At 38.7% G+C, this 24358-nt stretch overlaps 1 protein-coding gene across 3 annotated transcripts in view; it reads right to left on the minus strand.

The window, feature by feature from the left end:
• The window catches only part of Atp6v1h (ATPase H+ transporting V1 subunit H), a 103796-nt gene that overhangs the window by 22846 nt on the left and 56592 nt on the right, over window positions 1-24358 (minus strand). For all 3 annotated transcript variants that reach the window (XM_036178233.1, XM_036178236.1, XM_036178235.1), the window contains 2 exons: window positions 12561-12662; window positions 5026-5139 (listed from right to left, as the gene is read on the minus strand). In XM_036178233.1, the coding sequence (XP_036034126.1) occupies window positions 5026-5139; window positions 12561-12662 (216 nt within the window). The remainder of the gene's footprint in view (window positions 1-5025; window positions 5140-12560; window positions 12663-24358) is intronic.

The raw sequence follows: 24358 nt of genomic DNA on the forward strand, positions 1-24358 counted from the left end.
GATCCACCACCTGAGTCCTGGAATTACAGGCTGCCATTCCCAGCTTTCACATGAGTTCTGGGAATCCAAACTTAGGTGCTTATGTTTATGTGACAAGCACTATCAAGTAAGCCATCTCTCTAGTCCTATATTTACCTTAAATATGAGTATGTATTTTTAAAATCACAAAATTATGATACTAAGACATTTCGAAGGTTCCACCACTGAAAATGTCATAAAGATAACATAGAAAGCTCTAGGTACCCAAAAAGAAACCATAGCTTCGAAGTTAATTCTAAAAAGTAAGTGTTTGAATAAGTCATATGGATGTGCTGAGAAAAAGAAAGGTTTCAGAAGTAGGAGGGAGATAAAAAAGGAGAATGAAAGGATGAATATGATCAAAATACGAATATTATATACATATATTAAATTGTCAAAGAATAAAAATTTATTCCTAAGAATATCTTATGGAATCCTTTGGTAATGTGATTATTAATGTTCAAATATCTAAGGGCTTTTCCCTTTTCAGTTCATAACCATTTTAATCACTGTCTTTATGGTTATCCACTTACATAACTAAAATGTTCTAGGCCAACATAATCATAGGAGAACAATGTCCTTGGCTTGGTAAATTTGTTATGTTAATTTTCCTACATATATGAAAGAGCTAAAGAGGGAAATACTCAGAATTTATTCTGTTTGAGAAAAGGCTACAAGATGAACTAGAAACACAAACAGAAAATTCTACAGGAGATCCTCTACCTACAAAATTCAGTGTTTCTTTCCTGAAGTCCTGAGCTGTCCATATGCACACACTGTTGCTTCTGAATTAGAGGATTATATTAAAATCATTCTGTAGGAGAAAAATGATGACATTTTATGATGTTAAACTGGAAGTATGAACAACAGTACATTCTAAGGTTCTCTAGAATCAATGATCATTCTTTATACATTTTTGCCAAATCTATGTAACTCACCACTACTAAAAAGAACAAAGTGGCATCAAGAACATGACTGTGGAAGAGGATTCTAAGGTGCTGGTGTCAGCTACAAGAACTGCCTGCACCAAACCTCCTGAGCTGAGGGCTGGCTCCTGTGTGTGTCAACCAGCTTCTTGCCCTCAGCCAAAGACACACTCCTCCTTACTTCCCATGTACATTTGGGGATCTTGTAAACCATCACTCCACTCCATATAGATGTCAAATAGAAGGGAAAAATTAGCTTTTCTAAGACTTTCAAAGAAGTAATTTCAAAATCTATCAAACCATTGAAAAAATTTTAAGTTTTTTTCACATGATGCATAATTCTATATTTTATGTTATATAAACTCAAATCTAAATCTACATTATTAACAAACTTAAAATTCAACTTCTTAAAATGGACTCTAAATCAAGATTCATGCTGGTCTATCTCATGATTTTATAAATATCTAATTTACACTTTAAATGCAAGTTTGAAATTATACTTAAAATTTTTTAATTTATTATAGAAACAAAGTTTTTACTTGGTGTACAATTTCCAGAAAATTTCATAATATGTAGAACATAGGAACCTATTTTAGTTAAAAAGAAAAGAAAAAAGGAAGAAAGACAGACAAATAAACAAAACAGACCCCACCAAAAAAACCTACCAGGTAAGAGGGCTCATATCTTGCAATCCCAGCACTTGCGAGTGGAACCAGACTAGCACTAAGTTCATGGCCAGCCAGTCTCAGCTACACACTAAGTTCCACACTACCCTAGTTTACAGAGTGAAATCCTGTCTCAAAAAGCAAAACAAAGCAACCTCCCCCACATCTTAGGTAAATAGAAAGGCAGCCGGCACCAGCAGTTATAACCATGATGCATATGGACACTAAAACAAGACATGCATCCAGACTGCTCTTCCAATGCAGAAAGCCTTTGCAGAAGGATCACTTTCCATATGACCCTCTAGTCTACATTAATCTGACATAGAAATAAATTTACATTACTTAAGTAATTTTTATTCTCTGGTACAGACATCCATGAAAATTTAAAAGCTTTGCCAGGCAGTGGTGGCACTCGCCTTTGATCCCAACATTTGGGAAGGCAGAGACAAGTGGATCTCTGTGAGTTTGAGGCCAGCCTGGTCTACACAGTGAGATCCAGGACAGTTAGGATAGCTACAAAGAAAATCCCTGTCTCCAAAAAAAAAAAAAAAAAAAAAAAAAAAAAAAAAAAAAAAAAAAAGTAAAAGCTGCATAAAAATGTAAAGGTCCCAACTGAATTCTGATCTTCCTATAAAAATCTTCTTGTAAAGAAAGTACAGAAAATATTAACACTAAGCTCCAAGTCGCCAGTGTAAAAATAGACTGTCACATACTGGGGAAGGAGGAAAAAGGGATATTCTCATCAGCTAGTCGATGAGATACAAACCAATGTCTATCTATAGAGTCACAAACATAAATCAGGTATGAACAACATACCATACACAGGGGAAAAAAATCTTCAGTCTCTTCACTTAACAAAAAATCCTCAACCAAAAATTTTCTCTATTGGCAAAGGATAAAGTCAGCATTTTGTTGCATATACTTCTTTTTTCATATCAGGAATGAACATTTTAAAAAATAGCACTCCTCCCTCAAAGAAAAACAAGAAAAGAAAAACACTATGCCTGAGGACATTTAATAGGAGAACAATTAAAAGTAATTTTTTAAATTACTAAAACAAGAATTCCACTATGGCATCTATAATTTTTTTGGTTTTTTGTTTTTGTTTTTGTTTTAAAGGGCGAAATTAAATTTATTTTTACAGAAACTTTAGGAAAACATCTAGGAAATAAATATAAGTTCATAGTCACAATAGCCTTCAAGTGTATTAAATGTGAACATTTGTCAAACTAATTCCTTAAGACATACAAACCAGATACAAGATACAAAATTCCCAAACTACTGATTTACGTTGAAAACCTAACTCACTATCAATGAATGACACAAGCAGATGAACCCAGGGAAATGCAGTCATGCTTTAGGGACACTCACAGTTTATCTACCCGTGGAGTTGGTCCAAAGCTACTCTGGAGAGCCCTCTACTTTGCCCATGTACTTCTTGCACAAAAGACAGGACAAAATAAAAACACAACACTTCAGTCCGCCACACACTGCTCGCACCAGCTCTAGTAACAAACAATCTCCTCGTCTTCAAACTTAACCCAGTGATCCATTCTCCACAGGGAGCCAATAAGACCTTTTTTTAAAAATATAAACCCAATCTTGTCATTCTCCAATTAAAAAACAAAACAAAAACAAAAACAAAATACTTTCAATGAGGTCAAGTGTGGTAACACATGCCTTTAAACCCAGCACTTGTGAGGCAGAGGCAGGTAGATCTCTCTAAATTCAAAGTCAGCCTAATATTTACAAAATGAGTATCAGGCCAGCCTGATGAGACCCATCAGCCTTTATGAGACCTATCTCAAAAAACACAAATAAGCTGGAGAGATGGCTCCCCAGTGGAAGAGCACAGGCTCCTCTTTCAGAGAACCCAGGCTGGATTCCCAGGACCCACGTGACAGCTCACAACCCATGGTCGCTCCAGTTTGAGGGATTTGACATCCTCTTCTGGCCTATGTGGGCATGCACATGCAAGCAGATAAAACTCATACATAAAAAAATGAATAAATCTTTAAAGAAAACTTTTCAATGGTTTTCAATTCTTCTAAGCCTGAAACATCAGCATACAATACAAGACACCCTGCAACTGTACCCTAAATAGATCCTCTCACTGGTGCTTACTCTGTACCTTCAAGTTACATCCTTAGTCTTACTAAAAACAAAGAGCACCACAATTTTCTATTGGGGGGCTGACTGTACCCTGAAGAGAATTTCCAGCACTCAGTCTCTCCTTACAATACCTCAGTACTACCCAAGTACTGAAACCTTTCTACCTGCACTGCTTTAAAAAAGCCACGCTCAGAGTCGCTTCCTACATTTCCTGTCTCAATCCTTACACTTGAAATACTAATTAACCCCAATAATCAGGGAGCAAAGCTGGCTCCTTACCACTGTCACCTCAGCTTACCTTGGCCTATCCAGAGAACCTTATCTAACTGCCCTATGTAAAGTTGCACCCACTTCTAGTCTATCTTCAGCTCAGCACTTAACAGGGACAATGCAAAACACTCAAAAAGACACTGTTTAAGTATGTGCTGATGCCAGTGTTTAATGGAAACAATGCTTAAAGGCAGGACTGTCAAATTTAATACACAAGGTCACAGCAGCACAACTAGATATTCTCCTGTACTATACGTGACTGACCTGTTCTAATGTATCATTAATTCTTTCCTTTGGAAATACTGATCACATTTCTATCAGTTGTAGGAGATTTATATTTATACTCTGTACTTTTAACAAAAATAGTCTCAATCTAGAATACTCTTCAGTATGATTCAACCACATGATCTATTCCAAGTATTGAACAGCCAACAAACAGCTAAAACTAGCTATTCCAAAAGGGAATCATCACTTGCTCTACCAAGTACACCAAGGGCTCACCATTATGTTCAGTCTTTAGAGGGAATACAAAAAGGTCAACAATATCAGTTTTAAAAATAAAAAGACAGGAAAAAAATACAAGTCTGGCTACTTCAAAAGCAAAACACTGTAATGAATGAACTATGACTATTGAATCTGAGTCAATCAATACGCTTCCATTGTCTTCCTGCGAATTGGTACCATGAAGTCTGGCTAACCTTACACTTCAGACACCTTGCAGAACTGAAGAAGACTCTGCAATCCAGCTGTGTCCACTCAACTCCAAGGAACCTACATTTGTTTTAGTCACAAGGGCCTTTCAGTTACAGCTGAAGCAATTTTTGATATCAGTAGTTTGAACCCTTCTTAAGACCACTAACACAGCTCATCTCTTCAAAATTATTGAGTCTTTGCTCTGTATTAGCAATATTGCACAAACTTTTGTCTAAAATCACCAATAATTCACTGGAGTATTTGCATAAAAGCTCTTAGAATAAACATGAGAGAGCTAGCAGAGCAATGCCCAGGTGAGACAGATGCCAAGACATACACACCAGTTGTGCACCATGAGCTTCTGCACGGCCAGCAGAGCGTTGTAGCGGACCTGCTGGTCTTCGTGGTGCATGTGGTTCATCACCAGCTGCTTTCCACCAAGCTGCTCAATAACCCTGCAGAACAGAAAGACTTCATGAAGATGTCATTTCTTTCAAATTGATGCTGGTCACAAATGAAAAGTCCAAATACCAAAAGCTCAAAGGATTTCCAAAACCAAATTGACAACTAACTGAAGTAAGCTAGCATTACATCTCACATCACTTTCAATGAATTAAAGACTGTGGTGGTTGAATGAGAACAGTCTGCACAGGTTCATGAATTTGCAGCTGATGAAACTATTTGGAAAAGATTAAGAAGTGTGTCACTGGGGCAGGACTGAGGTTTCAAAAGACTTAATATGTGCCATTCCCAATATACTCTCTCTGTGTCTCCAGCTTGTGGTTTGGGGATATGAGGTCTCACCTGTTCCTGCTGTCATGCCTTCCCTACACGATCATGGACTCCAATCCTCTGAAACAGTGAGTTCGATTAAATGCTTTCTTTTTTAAGGTCATGGTGTTTTATCACAACAATATACAAATACACATACACAATCTAAAAGATTTGAATATGTTTTCTTTCAACTAGTGTTCAATCTGACTGATAACTCATTTCTGAATCTATCATCTACCTTGGTACATCACTCAATTCTAGGTAGCTGAGTATTAACTTACAACCAGTACTTCTGGCATGCAATCAATACTGAATTCCAATTAATTTTCACGAGATCAAAATCAAGTCCACTAGTGATTACATTATCTCGTAGACATGGGTTTAGCTTCAGATAGCAAAGAATAGAGGATAAAGAGCACTCATGTTAATTTCCTGAAGACTTAATTTTAAGAAAGCTGTTCTTTGTCTCATAACGACAGAATATGTCACACACTATACAGGAAAAGAGAAAGTCAAATTTGAGGAGCATAAAGACAGCTGACAACCACACTGCTTTCTCTTCCAACACCATACCCCCAATAACCTACAGTCCACAAAGTACAGACACAAACAGTACATTAAATGGCCATTTACATCAGGAATCTGTTCTCTACAATATCATTACAAATAGAGCTTTGCAGTCTCTTAACTGCAGCCCAGGAGTATGGATTTCCCTGGCCATTCTTTATCTACCAGTGCTGTCCAATGGGCTATGTCTGCTATTTATCGATGTCATATGGCATCCTAATGCCATAGGACATTTGGTGCTTTAAGACAACCTCACAGGCTTCTTGGATCAGTTAGGAATGGAAGGGTAGAAGTATAACAAAACATTAAACATCAAGTGCCTACAGTATGTCAGGCACAGTACTCTGAAATATAATCTGTTATGTCACCTGAGTTCCACTATTAGCCAGACCTACCACATTCAGCTGGTCATTTATAGTAATTGCCAAATATCGAAAACAAGCATAATCCATTACAGAGTCACTGTGATGATCCAAAGACACAAAGTCCATGTCCTTTAGTGCAGTAAGCCCTGCTGCTTGGCCAATAATAGTAATAGCTGTTCCTGCTCAACCCACACTCCTCTCTATCATCAAAGCAATCTTTGCAAAATCCTGAATATCAATGTCCCCATTTAGACCAGTTCAGTGATTCTACTCTTTAAGAAAGGTACTCTGGGCCCTGAGCTCATGATCAACAGTAAGTACAATTAGTCTAGCCTGAAAGCAGCTTACCTGACACATGCCTTTTCTTCAAGTGTCATAGTCCCTTAAACTTGGAACCCTACACAGCACTTCAGCATACTGGTGAGCTATCTTAAATAGCAAAATTCAAAAACAAAAAAGATGATACTAGAGTTGGGGATTTAGCTCAGTGGTAGAGCACTTGCCTAGCAAGCGTAAAGCCCTGGGTTTGATCCTCAGCTAAAAAAATAAAAAATAAATTAAAAAAAGAATCTATTAAAAAGGAGACACAGGATGCAAGGATGGCACCAAACAGACCATGTAAATACCTCTTTGTAGTAGAAGAGTGAGCACAGGAAGGCAGAACTCAGCCACATTCTACCTCAGCTTTGAATATATCTATGAGGTCTCAATGTTTTCCTTGACTCTATACATGTTTATAAATGACTGAAGTAGTGCCACAATTATGTACATGAGCTCTAAATGATGCAATTTTAGCAAGTAAGCAAATTCATTATTTTGGAATCTATGAACAATGAAAATCAGCACGTACTTCGGAAAGCTGCCATATTACATGTAGAATATAACTGATGAGCATAATCCTAACACAAGAACTTCTTTTATATAAGCCACTGCACTAACAGCCGATTTGATCTCCTGTATTCCTCACAAATACACCTTTGAGCATTAGTCTGTTTCACTTATAATTAGGAAAAGCATCATTACATTTAAAAAAGAAATTTAAAGATTTTAACAAGTTTCTAACCAGAAAGCTTTTTTCTGAGCACAAAAGTAGTAGAAGAAAGCAGTTTGTGTAGGTTTCAGAAAAGGGCTCCATGGAACAATGCTCAGAGCACTGCCCAGGACAAAGCCAACACTCAAGAGAGTACCCATGACTTAACAGCTTTCACTATTACTGACTAATGGATGATAAAAAGTATAGAGTAACTTAACATAGTATAATTTAATATAATAATTGTAATGTTTGACATAATGTAAATAGCAAGCTTTAATGATGTTTATTTTCAATGCAACAGGAGACATTCCTAATTATGTTAAATAATTAAAATATAAGTTAAAGTCAAATGCCATGTTTGCCTTCCTACATGGATTAAGAAGAAATAGTGACACTTGCTGCTATGCAGGAAGGGTGTCATGATAATTATATTCTCACATACTACTGGTTGGGAGTCTGAATTAGTCTGTATTGTAATAACGTTTTTAAAACCTCATAAATACTCTCACATTTTATCTCCTTGTTGTGTCTATTTCAGGGGATAGCAGAAAGTAATCAAAATGCACAGTGGTTCATTCTGTTTTCACAACAATGAAAACTCAGAACCCAAACACATGTTAGATTAAAAAAAAAGTAAAAGAGCTATAGCATGAGCTATGACATGCCCAGTTTCCAAAGGACGTGGAGATAGGAGGAAGTTGCTGTCTGTGTCTAAGGTGCTAAGGTGCTGTTGCTTCTCAACTCTGCAGTTTTCATGTTTTCTACAATGAGCATCTATAAAGGCACGTCTTTAATCCCAGCACTCGGGAGGCAGAGCCAGGCAGATCTCTGTGAGTTCCAGGAAAGGCGCAAAACTACACAGAGAGACCCTGTCTCGAAAAACCAAAAAAAAAAAAAAAAAAAAGATAAATTAATTGGATTTGCAGTATTAAAAATGTACCACTATAAGCATAATTTATTTGCATGTGCTATACTAAGCTTTGTGTGAAGAGCCATTTACCTGACATAAAAATCTGTATCTTAAGAAAGCAAACATGAGTTCACTGGATAACACTCTCAGGTTGATTATGCCCTGCTGACTGGTGAACATTCTTCTTCATCAGATACTCATTTTTAGAAGTTTATAGTCTAATTTCAATAAGGAATAGAAACAGGTCATTACTGTTATATAATGAAGATATATACCAAAGACCTGGATATCAGTGTTTCAGTTTCCAGGCAGTGTATAGTGATTTACCAAATTTTTTAAAAGTAATCTCATATATCCACAAGTATTTCTAGTTGCTCTGACTCTGAGCAATGGTAGGATGTCTGAGATGGAAAATGGTTCATTTTCTGGATTGGACCTCCTCAAAAATGTTCATGGTCCCTGCTGCCACCGGAGGCTATGTCACTTGTTGGAGCCCATTTGGGTTTCCTAGTAGCTTTACCCAGCAGGTCTGCATAAAGAGGATGATTAGACCATGGGCCTGAGTACCAGGTATCTGAGATGGTCTGTACTTGGCTTACTAGGGAGGAGGTCTTTTGCTCCATCTGTTGACATTCTTTTAAAAACCCTAGGGCAGAAACAGTCAGGGCCCAATGGCCCTCTCAAGGTTATCCTGTATTTTCTATCTGTTTCTCTCTCCTCTATACTTTCCTCTTGCTCCTGCTCAAGAGTACCCTGGGGAAAAGTGGGAGTGGGATGCCCCTCCCCCCAGTCATTGTACATGGTCCATGCTACAACCAGGGTCATGCTAGTGTCCATGGTCCACTGCAGACTGTATTGATGCCCATGGACCATGTTGCTACCAGAGGTCCATGGTCGGTGCTGCATGATGGAGGCCATGTTGGAGTCTATGATCCATGCTGCCAACAGAGGCCATGTCGTTGTCCATGGTCTCCATTTTACCACCAGGGACCATGTTAATATTCATGGTCCATGTTCCCACCAGAGGCCATGTTGATGTCTGTGGACTGTGCTGCCACCAGGGACCAGGTTGATGTCTGTGGTTTGTGTTTCTGCCAGAGGACATGTTAATGTCTGAGGCCATATTGGTGTCCCTGGTCCGGGGACCATGCTAATGACTATGGTTCTTGTTGCTAGAGTCCATGTGGACATCCATGGTCTGTGCTGCCACCTGAGGCCACATGGATACCTGTGCACCTTTGTGAGAGCCAGAGGCCGTGTTGATGTCCAAGATCAGGGCTGCCACAGGGGACCATGTTGATGTCTGTGTTTGAGGTCGCTACTGCCACCAGAGGCCATGTTGATGTCTATGATCTATACTGAGGCCAGGGGCCCTGGTAATGTCTGAGGTCTGTGCTGCCACTAGAGGTCTTGATGAGGTCTGTGGTCTATGATGCCACCAAGAATCATGATAAGATTCATTTTCCAAGGTAGAGCCAGAGGCCATGGAGATGTCTATTGTGCATGCTGCCGCTGGAGGCCTTGATAAGGTCTGTGGTCCATGCTGCCAACTTACTATTATGGGCAAGGAAGCTACTACTGCAGTGGTACTGAAGGCTTCTGCAACATCATCTCCCTCTACCCACACGCCAGTCCAGACCAGAAGCCACTGAAGAAAGTCCTTAAAATTTGTGACAAAGAAGCTGAAGTGTAGCTCTTCACAGTTATGTCTTCTGGCAGGGGAATGGGAAAAGACTGAGCTATCTATAATGGGCTGGCCACTGGGAGTTTAATCATGCTCTAAAGAGTATATGGGCAACACAAATTGTACTTGGTATTTTTTGCTTAATTTTCTTTGGGGGGTGGGGTAGAAGGGGTACCTGGGAGAAACAGGAAGCCAGTATGATTGGGGTGCATTGTGTTTAAAATTCTCAAATAATCAATAAAAAATGTTATGTTGGAAAAAAAAGAATTCTAGAAAGGGAGTTGCTGCCATTTTGACCAACTGCAGTGTGGGGACAGAACATTATGCTTTCTTACGTGATTTCTTCAATTTTAAGAAGGTGATTTTTGACACTGAGTTGTTTTAAGAAAAATAAAATTAAAAAACACTTGTCAGCATTCCAGGTTTTGAAGCTACACTAACACGATATTTTTTGTTTTGTTTTGTTTGTTTTGTTTTGTTTTGTTTTGGGGGGGTAGGGGGATTTCGAGACAGAGTTTCTCTGTGCAACAGTCCTGGTTGTCTTGGAACTTGCTTTGTAGACCAGGCTGGCCTTGAACTCACTGAGATCCACCTACCTCTGCCTCCCAAGTACTGAGTTTAAAGGCATGTGCCACCACTGCCCAGCTTACACTACTAACCCCTTGTAAAGAGCATGAAAAGGAGCTCAAATTGCTGGCACACTGTTCCATGGAATGAACAATGCTCATTATGCCACTATGAGTGAAGTGCAGTGCAGACTAGTTATGTGCAGCAGTTATTGCTGTGTGGGTGAAACTGTTACAACTGTAAACATGACCAATCTACTATTTGAATTTATTGAGGGCATTTTGTAGCGGGTGGGAACTAGAGATGGAAACCAGGGCTCTGGTAGGCACATGCCCTGCCCTGTCACTTAAGCCCTTAATTTGGAAGAAATAACTGCCTGCTACGGTTTCTATGTAAATCCACAAAACAGGCTACAGATTTAAAAGTGTACCTTCTAACCACAAAAGCAGCTATGAAAATAACAAAAATCTAATATACTGAGGACACTAAGAAAACAAGGCCCTCTAAATCAACATAATCAAAGAGGACACTAAGAAAACAAGGCCCTCTAAATCAACATGATCAAAGCTCCAATGAACTCAGAGACCACGGCAGTATGCCCAGGGCCTGCATGGGTCTGCACCAGATCCTTTGTGTATATATGATGGCTTCCAGTTTAGTGTTTATGGGATTCCTGAGTTTGTCAACAAGTAAGTCTTTGTTTCTGTGCCTTCTCTTGGGCTCCCTTCCTTCTGTTTGCTTGTGCTATCCAACTCTAATAAGTTAGTTTCTATTTTACCTTATTATATTTTATTATTATCCTTTAAAAGTCTGTCAGCTTTCTAATGAGAGAAAAGGGGTGGATCCAGATAGGAGGAAAAGTGAGGAAGAACTGGTAAGAATAGAGGGACAGGAAATTGTCATCAGGATTTTTTTTTTAATAAAAGGGAAAAATTCTTAAAGAAAATATCACACATATAAAACAGGAGTAAACAGCACTCCATGTTGGCACCTGTTAGAAACAGTGAAAGCTGCTGAAGGGTTGGGAAGTATGAAACCGGACCTTTCCAATCAGATATGTGACTGATTCCCTCTCTCCTTTTTGTTTTTCTTGAAATGGGACTCTCAAAAATTCAAGGTCTTTTCTGGGATTCATTTCACTGAACCAGCAGAAAATGTCTACTGCTTGTTTTTTATGAGTATCTAATACATGAGATAGTATTATTTTTGGTAATGACTCCAATCATTTTATGATGACCTATCTTAGCAGTTGTGATTACCTTAATAAGTTAAGCCTGTCATCCAAAGACCATCATCACATGTAAGATACCAAAGCAATTTTCTAAGATTGCAGTGAAATGGATTTAATATGAAAGATTACTCAACATCTTAAAAGATTATTTGTGAGGAAAAGAATGAGGACAAGAGAAAAAAGATACAGAAGCTGCATCTAACATAAGGAAGTGCTCTGAGTTGCTGAATGCAAATAGAAAGCTTTCTTCTGATGTTCTACACCAGGGGACATCACATGTTTCTGCTTTTGTTCATGTACTGAAGGCCTTTAGACTCTACTTTGACAAATAAACATAGCCATTGTTTTGTTGTCAATGTATCTAAGTACATTCAATTGTATAACCACACCTCAATATTTTGAAATGCAAATTATAATACATCTACTATAACTTTTCCTTACAGACTCTGTATAACTAGTCAGTAACAACCTCTAATTCATTTTATAATTATGAGTAGTAGGGAAAAAACAATGTTCACAAATTAAAGTTTGCAAACAAAGAAAACTTTTAATGAAAAATTTCTAATACTCTCCAGTGACAATTACACAAAAGTATTAATGCAAATATATTTATATATATTTTTAGTACTCATTTTTTAGTTCATTTGCTTCATTAGTTTCTCTACCAAACTACTCTGATTTGGAAAAGAACTTTGGATTGTTTCAAGAAACCAAAATGAAACATAGGTTTGTCTTTTTTTTTTACCGTTTGCCCCGAGGATAATGCCGAACATATTCTCCAACATCATGAGCAGCAACAGCTAAGACTTGTGGATCATCTGATACCTCCAGAAGTTTTGTCAAGATTCTGAAATAAATTTAATCCAGAAATATCAAGCTTTGTATTTTTCTATGGAGTACAAATAACAGAGGTATAATAAAGATATCTCACTCAAAGTAGATTCTAGGGATTTCACCATTATGTCTACATTAGTGCTTTTCACACCTCTGTAGGTATATATAGGTTACCCAATTTTATAAGCAATACCATTTACATACAAGTCCCTGAGACTAGACAGGTCATAGGCCTAGGGGAAAACCTACTACTATTACTCTACTAAGGGAACATGGCAAAATCACTATTAGCATACTGCTATACTCATAAATCAGTGCCTTGCTCAACCCACTTCAGAGAAGGTTCTTTTAACAGTAGTTGGAAATTAAGAGACCCATAACTGGACAATGTGGAGAAACTGAGAGACTTTGGAGCACTCAGCCCTAAGTGGTGTCTTCATCAAACCCCTCTCCTCAAGGCTCAGGAATCTATGAGGAAGAGGAGGTGGAAATATTGAAAGAAACAGAGGTAATGTGACTCCAAGGAAAACGTTGTCTTCCAGACACTGCAGGACTGATGTACATATGAACTCACAGAGACTGCAGCAACTTAAGACCTGCACAGGTACAAGCAAGATAGGGAACTAGCAATGAGAGGTGGGAATAGACAAGGAGTCCTACCCCTAACCAAAAAGCTATCTGCAACTGTTATCTCCTAACAAAGGAAAAAATCAGTTTTCTCCCCAGTATGTTCTAGGTCATGGTCTTTATCACAGCAACAGAACCTAAGACAGACAGATAGACAGACAGGTGCGCACGCGCACATACACACACACACACACACACACACACACACACACACACACACACATTTTTTAAGAATTCTAATTTCTTTACGATACTCAAGTACTATTATCCCTAAAAATCATCATTTAAGGGAGGGCTCAAGAGATGACTCTATGGGAGAGAAAATCCTCCCCAGGGAAGAGCACACCAAATGGCTGTCCAATGCCAAACAGTCAGCCCTGAAAACAAACATGCAAGTAACATTATAAAGACTGAGCAGGTTATATTTAGGAATATATGTAGATGGAAATTTCTCTCAGTTCCCAAATACCTGGCAACCACTTCTTAAATAATTGAGTCAGAGGCTTAATATTACTTATAAATGCTCAGCCAGTAACTCAGGCTTATTACTAACTAGCTCTTACACTTAAATTAACCCATAATTCTTATCTATGTTTAGTCACATGGCTTGGTACATTTTCTCAGTGCAGCATTCTCATCTTGCTCCCTCTGTGTCTAGCTGGTGACTCCCAACTCTGCCCTTCCTCGTCCCAGTAGTCTCCTAGTCTGCTCTCTTTGCCTGAATTTCCTGCCTGGCTGTCCAATCAGCATTTCATTAAACCAATTCGAATGACAAATCTTTACAGTGCACAAGAGCATAATTGCACAGCATTTCCTCCTTTTTGTCTAATTAAAAAGGAGGGTTTATAAAACAAAAAAGTTATTAAGAATTACAGTAATGTCAGGTGGTGGTGGCATACACCTTTAATCCCAGCACTAAGGAAGCAAAGCCAGGTGGATCTCTGTGAGTTCAAGGCCAGCCTGGTCTACAGAGTGAGATCCAGGACAGGCACCAAAACTACAGAGAAACCCTGTCTCGAAGGGGAAAAAAAAAAAAAAAAAGAATTACAGTAAGACTATCTAATCCATTTGCATTTGGCAAAATTAGAGAAAATACTAATTATCTATCTTATCTTGGTGAGTCTAAAGTTCTATATCTAATTTATCTTTTACTGTAACTAAAGAAAACTATAACTATCTAGTCTTCAACTCCATCAAAGACTCCAGAAGGTTGTAATGTTACCTAATGACAGGAACATGAGGCTTCCTGAACAGTCATTCAAAGTTCCTCATCCACCTCTGGCCTACAGGTCTAGCATACCTGACAGACTTATTTGGGAAGCGGAATTTTTGAAGGACTGTCCCACCTCATCTTGGAAAAGTTCTGCAGTCACTTTCTTTTGTGTCCTGCTGATCCAATTTGTACAGCTTTCAGCAGACTGCTTTCAGCAATCAAGGCAAGGACACTTTCTTTGCCCACATGGCTGGCTTTTGCCATAAAGAAAACAAAACTCATATGGAGCTTTTTCAATGCCCATCCTCTTTGAAGTAACTGGTGCGCTGCCAGGAACAGATGTGTCTCACTGTCTAGAAAAGTCTAAGTTCTTAAAACATTTTAAATGCTATATTCTGTAGGTCTTTGAAGTATTTGAAGTTTACCTATCTATCTGAAATATATCTCTGTATGACCTTGAAAACATACCTAACATGGCTATAAGTTTGCTATTATAGATGACTATTAATCAGGATTTCTTAGTTATATATTAATTTTTAAATGAGCTACATAAACATAATACCCTAAACAATAGTACAAATATACATAGGGTCAAACAAAATTAACTTTATATTTGTATCAATAAACTAAAATCCATACTGATGAAAAATATGTAAGATTAACAGTTGTTTTTTTAATTAAAGTAGATTTAATAATCTATACTTTTCCCCCCATCATTTCTATATCATATCCCCCTTTCCTTAGAGATCAACTACTGTAAGAGGAGCGCAGCCAGCTAGCCGGATAAAACCATAGCTGCCCTGTTCTGGGTAGTGTGCATAGACACCTGTGCTAGCTACTTCCCACTGAGCTAATTTGGAGTCGGCCACTGCACCTGGTGATTGGGGATGCATGACAATCAGAATGCTGGGGACCAATGAGAAACAGACATCACAGCTAAGAGAGTCTCTGGTTGCCAATGGGAAATTGGGAGGAGGTATATAGGTTCACCCCATATCCACAATAAACGAGTTTGCTGCTTGCTTTTCACCTGACTCCCAGTGTCTGTGTCATTGACTCCAAGCCTTCTCTCCTCCTCCCCCAAGGGGTGTCCAGATAGAGCAACCCATAATAGACTATGACCAATAACAATTTGTAACCAAACCCCCTAAACAAAAACAAACATCCATAATCCATTTTTTGGGGAATGTGGGTGTAGTTTTCTAGGCTACTTCCTGCTGATTGGGGGCACTGTTAATCTCATGGGGACCCTAAGCAAATATAGGATTATGGTCAAGTCCTTATTAGAATAGTCTATGAGGCTGTATCATATCAGCCAGCAGCCTTGAAGCCTTTCTGGATGCAGACCTCAGAGAAACTGCAACAGAGGTTCTCTGAAACACTGGATCATCTGGGTTATCTGTTCCCATTAGAGATTTTGCAGGGGGCCTTCCTCTATCAAATCTGATTTTTCTTAACACAGAATGAATCCACGGCCTCTCATTTCCTGTGGAACTTAGATTTTAAAGTCAAAACATTTTCAAAATATATAGGTTGGATTAATCTAGCAACATTTATAAACAAATGTCTCTTAGCAGTGGTTGCTCCTTCCTCAGCTGTCACACAATTCAAACATAATACAATAACATACAGTATCCAGACTCTCTGTGTATTTTCCATTTTTATGTGGCTTTTTAAAAATTACTCCCTTTTTAAGGACTTTTTTATTTTAAAACTATGTATTTCTTTTTTTATACACTGTCTATACCTTCTTTTTACTCTCCCAAGCCTACATATATTTTTAAATACATTGTAAGCCATTTAGAGGGTTTTGTTTTTGTCTGAATCTTTCTTTATTGCCTATATTTATCTTTTTTTGACCACATGAGCTTTTAAACTGCTAAGCATGTGTGGCTAGGACTAAAGCTCCACCCCATTCCTTCGTTCCTTGAGAAGCTAGTCTCATAGCAGAGACATATTTACCAGCAGCTCTGAGAGCCATGTTTACCACTCCAACTCTGAGAAGTTTTTGGTTCACACTGCCCCTGAGCAGTATTCCACCCACTGCTCATGAACTCCATTGAAGTGTTTGACAGCAGGGCCACATGGTTTTTGCTGCTAATGCTGAGTCAGGAAGCCATATCTTTTTGTTTTGTTTTGTTTTGTTTTGTTTTGTTTTGTTTTGTTTTGTTTTGTTTTTCAAGACAGGGTTTCTCTGTGTAGCTTTGCACCTTTCCTGGAACTCAGTCTATAGCCCAGGCTGGCCTCAAACTCACAAAGATCTGCCTGGCTCTGCCTCCTGATGGCTGGGATTAAAGGCATGCGCCACCACCACCTATCAGGAAGCCGTATCTTACAAGAGCAGCACCTCTGCTTGCTGCCAGAAATAGAACCAAGTTACCAAGAAGCTGCTTCTGACTCCATTTTTGTGTGTTCAGAATCCTTTAAGCTTTCTTAAATGTATGAGTACCACATGTAGGCGGAAACTTTTAACCTGTCCACCAGTTCCCAAATACCTGGCAGCTGCTTCCCAAATAATTGACTCAGAGGCTTAATATTACTTATAAATGCTCAGCCAGTAACTCAGGCTTATTACTAACTAGCTCTTACACTTAAATTAACCCATAATTCTTATCTACGTTTAACCACATGGCTTGGTACCTTTTCTCAGTGCGGCATTCTCATCTTGCTGGTGACTCCTGAATACACCCTTCCTTATCCCAGAATTCTCCTAGTCTGCTCTCCCTGACTATATTTCCTGCCTGGCTACTGGCCAACCCGCGTTTTATTAAATCAAGTCGAGTGTCAAATTTTTAGTGTAAAAGAGTATTATCCCACAGCAAATATACATCTATATACTTATATGCATGCATAACAATTAGTTTAAAAAGAGGCCATGAATTTGAAGGAGAGTGGGAGGAGCATACAGGAGCACCTGGATGGAAGAGTAGAGGGATGTAATTATATCATAATCTCAAAAAAATAAAATAAAAAACTTTAAAAAAAAAAAAAGATGGCTTAGTGGTTAGGAGCACTTACTGCTATTGCAGAGGACTGGGGTTGGGTTCCCAGCACCACCCACATAGTGGCTCACAAGTGTCTGTAATTCTAATTTCAGGGGATCTGACACCTAACTGCCACAGGTTCCTTAATGCACAGGGTGGCACAAGCATATACTCAGGCACATAGACAGACAGAAATGAATAAATATTTTTTAAAAATAGAATATTTAATAGAAAACAATTAACACCCCCATTCATCTTTGCCCAGGTGCCGGCCAGCAGGGAAGATTCCTGCGGGCAGGCTCCCCAACAAAAACCCCCATCGGACCCTGCAGTCTACAAGAACCATGCCCACCCTAAACATAACCATCCCCTCGTGACCCCAGTGACTTCCTGAGACACAAAACTGCCAGCTCTCATTGGTCCAAGAGCTCTGATTGGACCAAGAGAGGTTTCCTGAGACACAGAATCCACCAGCTTATATTAGACCAAGAGCTAAGACTGGACCCAGAGTGCCTCCCTGAGACACAGACACAGCAAGCACAGATTGGATCAAGAGCAGCTTGCTCAGACACAGGCGCCTCTTGCACCTATTGGAGGAAGAGACGGAAAGACACTAGTGCAAAAATAAATACAAAAACATAAAGAGCAATATACCATCACTACAACCTAGCAGTTCTACAACAGCAAGACCTGAACATCAGAACCTTAAAAATAACTTTATGAAGATGATGGAGGCCTTTAAAGAGGAAATTAAAATATTCCTTAAAGAAATTGAGAAAAAGACAAACAAAAAAAAATTGGAAGAAATCAATAAATCTCTAAAAGAAAGAAAAAAAACATGAAAAAGCAATTAAACATGTGAAACAAACAGTTCAAGATCTGAAAATTGATATAGAAACAATGAAGACACAAACCGAGGGAATGGTGGAAATAAAAAAATCTGAGTAAAAGAACAGGAACTACAGATGCAAGCATAACCAACAGAATACAAGAGATGGAAGAGAGGATCTCTGGCATAGAGGATACAATGAGAAATAGATTTGTCAGTCAAAGAAAACACCAAAGCCAAAAAAGTCACAACACAAAATGTGCAGGAAATCTGGGACATCATGAAAAGGTTAAACCTACAAATAATAGGGATAGAAGAAGGTGAAGAATACCAACTCAAAAACACAGAAAATATATTCAACAAAATCATGGAAGAAACCTTTCCCTACTTAAAGAAGGAAATACCTATGAAGATACAAGAAGCTTATATAACAACACCAAATAGACTAGATGTAGGGGAAAGGGGCTGGCTAGAGAAACCCACCCTGACCCTGGAGCCCAGAATTAGGGAAGGATGGCTCAGATAAAGCCTCAGATCGGAGCCATCTCTGCCCCTGTCCAACTGACTTGTAAACTAAACCAATCACAAAACAGGACAGCAGAATCCTGGCCCTAGGGCCCAGGACCAGGGAAAGAAATACAGCCTGTGTTTGGGACCTGGGCCAGAGAAATGAACCAAGGAAACATGCCCTGACTCTGAAACTAGTACCAAAGAAACACTCTTGGCCCCTAGAATCAGAGTCATAGAATGAAATGTGCCCTGGCCTTAGAAGTAGTGTCAGCTAAGTAAGGCCAGTGAGAGAAACACAGTTTAGTTCAGATCAGAGCCATCTCTGCTCCTGTCCAACTGACTTGTGAAATCAACCAATCACAGAGCAGGACAGTAGAATGCTGGCCCTAGGGCCCAAGACCAGGGAAAGAAACACAGCCTGTGTTTGGGCCCTGAGCCAGAGAAATGAACATTTCATCCCCAAACCTAGAACCCAAGAAATATGCCCTGACTCTGAAACTAGTACCAAAATAACACTCTTGGCCCCTAGAATCAGAGTCAGTGAAAGAAATGTAGTGTCAAAAAGATAAGAAAGGCCAGCAAAAGAAACAAAGTTTGGCACTGAAATCAGGGCCATCTCTGCCCCTTGCTCACAAAACTGGCCAATCCCTAGGCAGATATTAAACTAACCAATCACAGTTGACTCCGCCCTCTAGACATCCTATATAAACTACACTGCCCAGTCAGTTGTGAGCTGTTCTCTCCACCCTGGTAGAGACAGCTACTCTCCTGGACTCCTCCTCCCCAAATAAACCCCTTTCTCAAAAGAGTATTGGGTGAAGGCCTTCATTGACTGGTGAGCAGAAGAACCTTGCTGGGACATCCCATAGTGGAATGAGCGAGAAAAAGCTGGTAACACTGAGCCAGAGATTGTGGCTCTCCAGAAGAGGAGCAGGATTGCTGTGTCCTGCAGGGAGACCATCTCCCATCACACACAAGTCAGGATACCCTGACTTTCCTGAAGAGTCAGGATACCCTTCCTTGATGAAGCAATTCCAGGCCTACCTAACTCTCCCGAGAAGTTAGAAAACCTTCCTTTCCAAGGTTGGGCTGTTTCTTTGCAGACCCAGCCATCACAGCTGTGTTAAACAGCTTCAGGTGTCCGGGACACCTTCAGGGCAGAGCTCTTGTTCTAAGTAGCCCGAGGTGTCCAGGAAACCTCGCCCTCTAGGGCTAAACTGTCTCCTTGCAGTTTCAGCCATCAACTGGCTAACATTTTGGTGCTGAAACCCAGGACACCAAACCCAGAGTTTTTGCAGTTTGTTTACTTACATTTGGTGCCAAAACCCAGGACACCAAACCCATCAGACCTATCCACAAATCCAGCCCTACAGAAAGCACTAGAAGGAAAACTCCAACCTAAGGAAGTCAGATGCACTCACGAAAACACAGGCAATAAATAACCCCACAGCAGTAAATTCCAAAGAAGGAAAATACACACATACTACCACCAAAAGATAATAAGAATTAACGATCATGGGTCATTAATATCCCTTAATATCAATGGACTCAATTCACCTATTAAAAAAAACACAGGCTAGCAGAATGGATATGAAATCAGGATCCATCCTTCTGCTGCATACAAGAAACACACCTTAACTTCAAAGAGAGGGGGAAAAGGCTGGAAAAAGACTTTCTAATCAAATGAACTTAAGAAGCAAGTTGATGTAGCCATCCTAATATCTAACAAAATAGACTTCAAATTAAAATCAATCAAAAGAGATCGGGAAGGATATTACATATTCATCAGAGGAAACTCCACCAAGATGAAGTCTCAATTCTGAACATTTATGCCCCAAATATAAGGGCACCCACATATGTAAAAGAAACATTACTAAAGCTTAAATCAAACATCAAACCCCACACATTAATAGTGGGAGCCTTCAACACCCCACTCTCACCAATGTGCAGGTCTGCCACACAGAAACTTAACAGAGAAATAAGGGACCTAACAGATGTTATGACTAAAATGGACGTAAGAGATATCTAAGAACATACCACCCTAACAAAAAATAATATACCTTCTACTCAGCACCCCATGGAACCTTCTCTAAAATCAACCACATACTCGGTCACAAAGCAAATCTCAACAGATACAAAAAAAAAAAAAAAAAAACTGGAATAACTTTTTGTATTTTATCAGACCACCATAGCTTAGTTAGATTTAAAAAAAAATTACAGAAAGCCTACAATCTCATGGAAACTGAATAATGTTCATAAAGAAAGAAATTAAAGACTTCCTTACTGCAAGCCACAGGAAAACATAATGGAATTCAGCTACTATCACAAAAGCTACTACTTGGAAAGGACAAGGACTTCTCTAAAGGTCAATCCATGGCTTAAAAAGTCTTGGTGATATTTTAGCTTATATATAAATAAGCTGGTTCCTAAAATGATTTGTGTGTGTGTGTGTGTGTGTGTGTGTGTGTGTGTGTGTGTATTTATCCAAAATGCCTATCAAGCATCCAAGGCAATATGAAACACTTATCTCCTAGGTCAGGTGGATTGCTTTATTTCTTGTGCAACTTAGGGTGAGACCCTTTCTTATACAACCTTACTAATAGATCCCTAACTTCTTACCTAACCACTTCTAAGAATGTAGACTGAGCACACAGATCCCTTTTGAGATACTAACCAGTCATTAGCACTCTGTTGACTTCCTCTTTTACCACTCCATTTGAGGTCGTAAAAGAAGGCCTGACAGTTACTGCCTGAGGAAAATTCTTACCTATCTTCATGACCTCCTAGAATTCAAGCCTGGTGACTTTGCTAGGCTAGAGGATTGCTATTGCTTGGGTTTATAACTGGATTCCAGAGAGGCTTAGAGAGAACTGAGAAAATAAGAAGACAGAGAAGAGAAAAGAGAATGGAAGAACTAAATGGGTAAGAACTTGAGAAGAACAAACTGAGACGGGGAAGAACTAGATTAAAGAGCAAGAACAGAGTACTAAAGGAATGAGATGGAAGATAAGGAAGAACCAAATGGGGAAGAACAGGATGAGGAAGAACAAGATAGAAAGAAGGAGATGAGAGAGGAGCTAAGATGGGAAAGAACTAGATGGATGAGAACCTAAATGGGGCAGAACTAAGATGAGAAAATTAAGATAGAACTTAGAGGGGACAGCAGATTAATCTAGGGAGAAATCAAGCAAGAGAGGAACTAGACATGAGAGCAGAATAGAAGCTGTGTAGAGAGAGAACTGACACAGAATAATAAAGTGTATGGACTAAGAAGTTTCGTGTACATAGATTCACTTCTTTTCATCAAAGATTATCAGCTGGTTGTAGATTCTTCCCAGACCCTGGGAGGGGGCTATCGAGGGACTGGACCAGTACTATCCCCAGTACTTCCTAGAATTCAATAAAAATCAATGTATTATATACCCAAACTTATGGGACACTATGAAAGCAGTGCTAAAAGGAAAATTCATAGCACTAGATACCCACATAAGTTGTTGGAGAATTCTCACACTAGCAACTTAACAGCACGCCTAAAAGCTCTAGAACAAAAAGAAGCAAACTCACCCAGAAGGAATAGACACTGGGAAAGAATCAAATTGAGAGCTGAGATCAATAAAATAGAAATAAAGAGAACAATACCAAGAATCAATGAAACAAAGAGTTGATTCTTTGAGAAAAATCAACAAGACAGACAAACCCTTATCCAAACTAACCAAAAGGAAGAGAGAGAGCATAAAAATTAACAAAATCAGAAATGAAAAGAGAGACATAACAACAGACAATGAGGAAATCCAGAGAATCATCAGGTCATACTTCAAAAACCTATACTCAAAATATTGGAAAAATCTAAAAGAAATGGACAATTTTCTGGATAGATACCACATACCAAAGATAAACAGTTTAAATATACCAATAACCCCTAAGGAAATAGAAACAGTCATTATAAGTGTCCCAAACAAAAAAAGCCCAGGACCCAATGGCTTCAGCGCAGAATTCTACCAGATTTTCAAAGAGCTAATACCAATATTCTTCAAATTGTTCCACAAAATAGAAACAGAAGGAACATTACCAAACTTGTTTTATAAGGCTACAGTTACTCTGATATCCAAACCACACAAAGATGCAACAAAGAAAGAGAATTACAGACCAATCTCCCTCATAAAAATTGATGCAAAAATACTTAATAAAATATAAAAAAAAAAAATCAAAAAAATTATCCACCATGCCCAAGTAAGCTTCATCGCAAGGATGAGATGCAAAGATGGTTCAACACACAAAAATCTGTGAGTGTAATACACCATATAAACAAACTGAAAGAAAAAAAAAAAACACATGATTATCTCATTAGATGCTGAAAAAGCCTTTGAAAAAATCTAACACACTTTCATGATAAAGGCCTTGGAGAGATCAGGAATACAAGGAACATACCTAAACATAATAAAGGCAATTGACAGCAAGCCAACAGCCAACATCAAAATAAATGGAGAGAAACTCAAATCAATTCTAACTAAAATCAGGAACAAGACAAGGCTGTCTACTCTCCCCATATATATTCAATAAAAAGTACTCAAAATTCTAATGAGCAATAAGACAACAAAAGGAGATCAAAGGTATACAAACTGGAAAAGAAGTGAAACCTTCACTATCTGCAGATGATATGTTACTATGCATAAGTGACCCCAAAAATTCAAACAGGGAACTCCCACACCTGATAAACACCTTCAGTAATGTAGCAGGATACAAGATTAACTCAAAAAAATCAGTAGCCTTCCTATATACAAATGATAAATGGGCTGAGAAAGCCATCAGAGAAACATCACCCTTTACAATAGCCACAAATAATATAAAATACCTTGGAAAAACTCCAACTAAGCAAGTAAAGGACGTGTATGACAAGAACTTTAAGTCTCTGAAGAAAGAAATTGAAGAAGATAGCAGAAAATGGAAAGATCTCCCATGCTCATGGATAGGTGGGATTAACATAGTAAAAATGGCAATCTTACCAAAAGCAATCTACAGATTCAATGCAATAGCCATCAAAATCCCAACACAATTCTTCACAGAACTGGAAAGAACAATACTCAATTTCATATGGAAAAACAAAAACCCCAAGGTAGCTAAAAGAATCCTGTACAATAAAGCAACCTCTGGAGGCATCACCATTCCTGACCTCAAGCTCTACTATAGAGCTTTAGTAACAAAACAGCTTGGTATTGGCATAAAAACAGACATGTAGACCAATGGAATTGAACTGAAGACCCTGACATTAACCCACACACTTATGAACACCTGTTTTTTTACAAAGAAGCCAAAACTGTAAAATGGAGGACAAAAAAGCATCTTCAACAAATGGTACTGGCATAACTCTATGTCAATATGTAGAAGACAGATCCGTATCTATCACCATGCACAAAACTCAAGTCCAAGTGTATCAAAGACCTCAATATAAAACCAGTTACACTGAACCTGATAGAAAAGAAAGTAGCAAGTAGTCTTGAATACGTTGGCACAGGAGACCACTTATTAAATATAACACCAGTAGCACA

This window comes from Onychomys torridus, chromosome 2, assembly GCF_903995425.1.
Source record: "Onychomys torridus chromosome 2, mOncTor1.1, whole genome shotgun sequence".
Taxonomy (NCBI): Eukaryota; Metazoa; Chordata; class Mammalia; order Rodentia; family Cricetidae; genus Onychomys; species Onychomys torridus.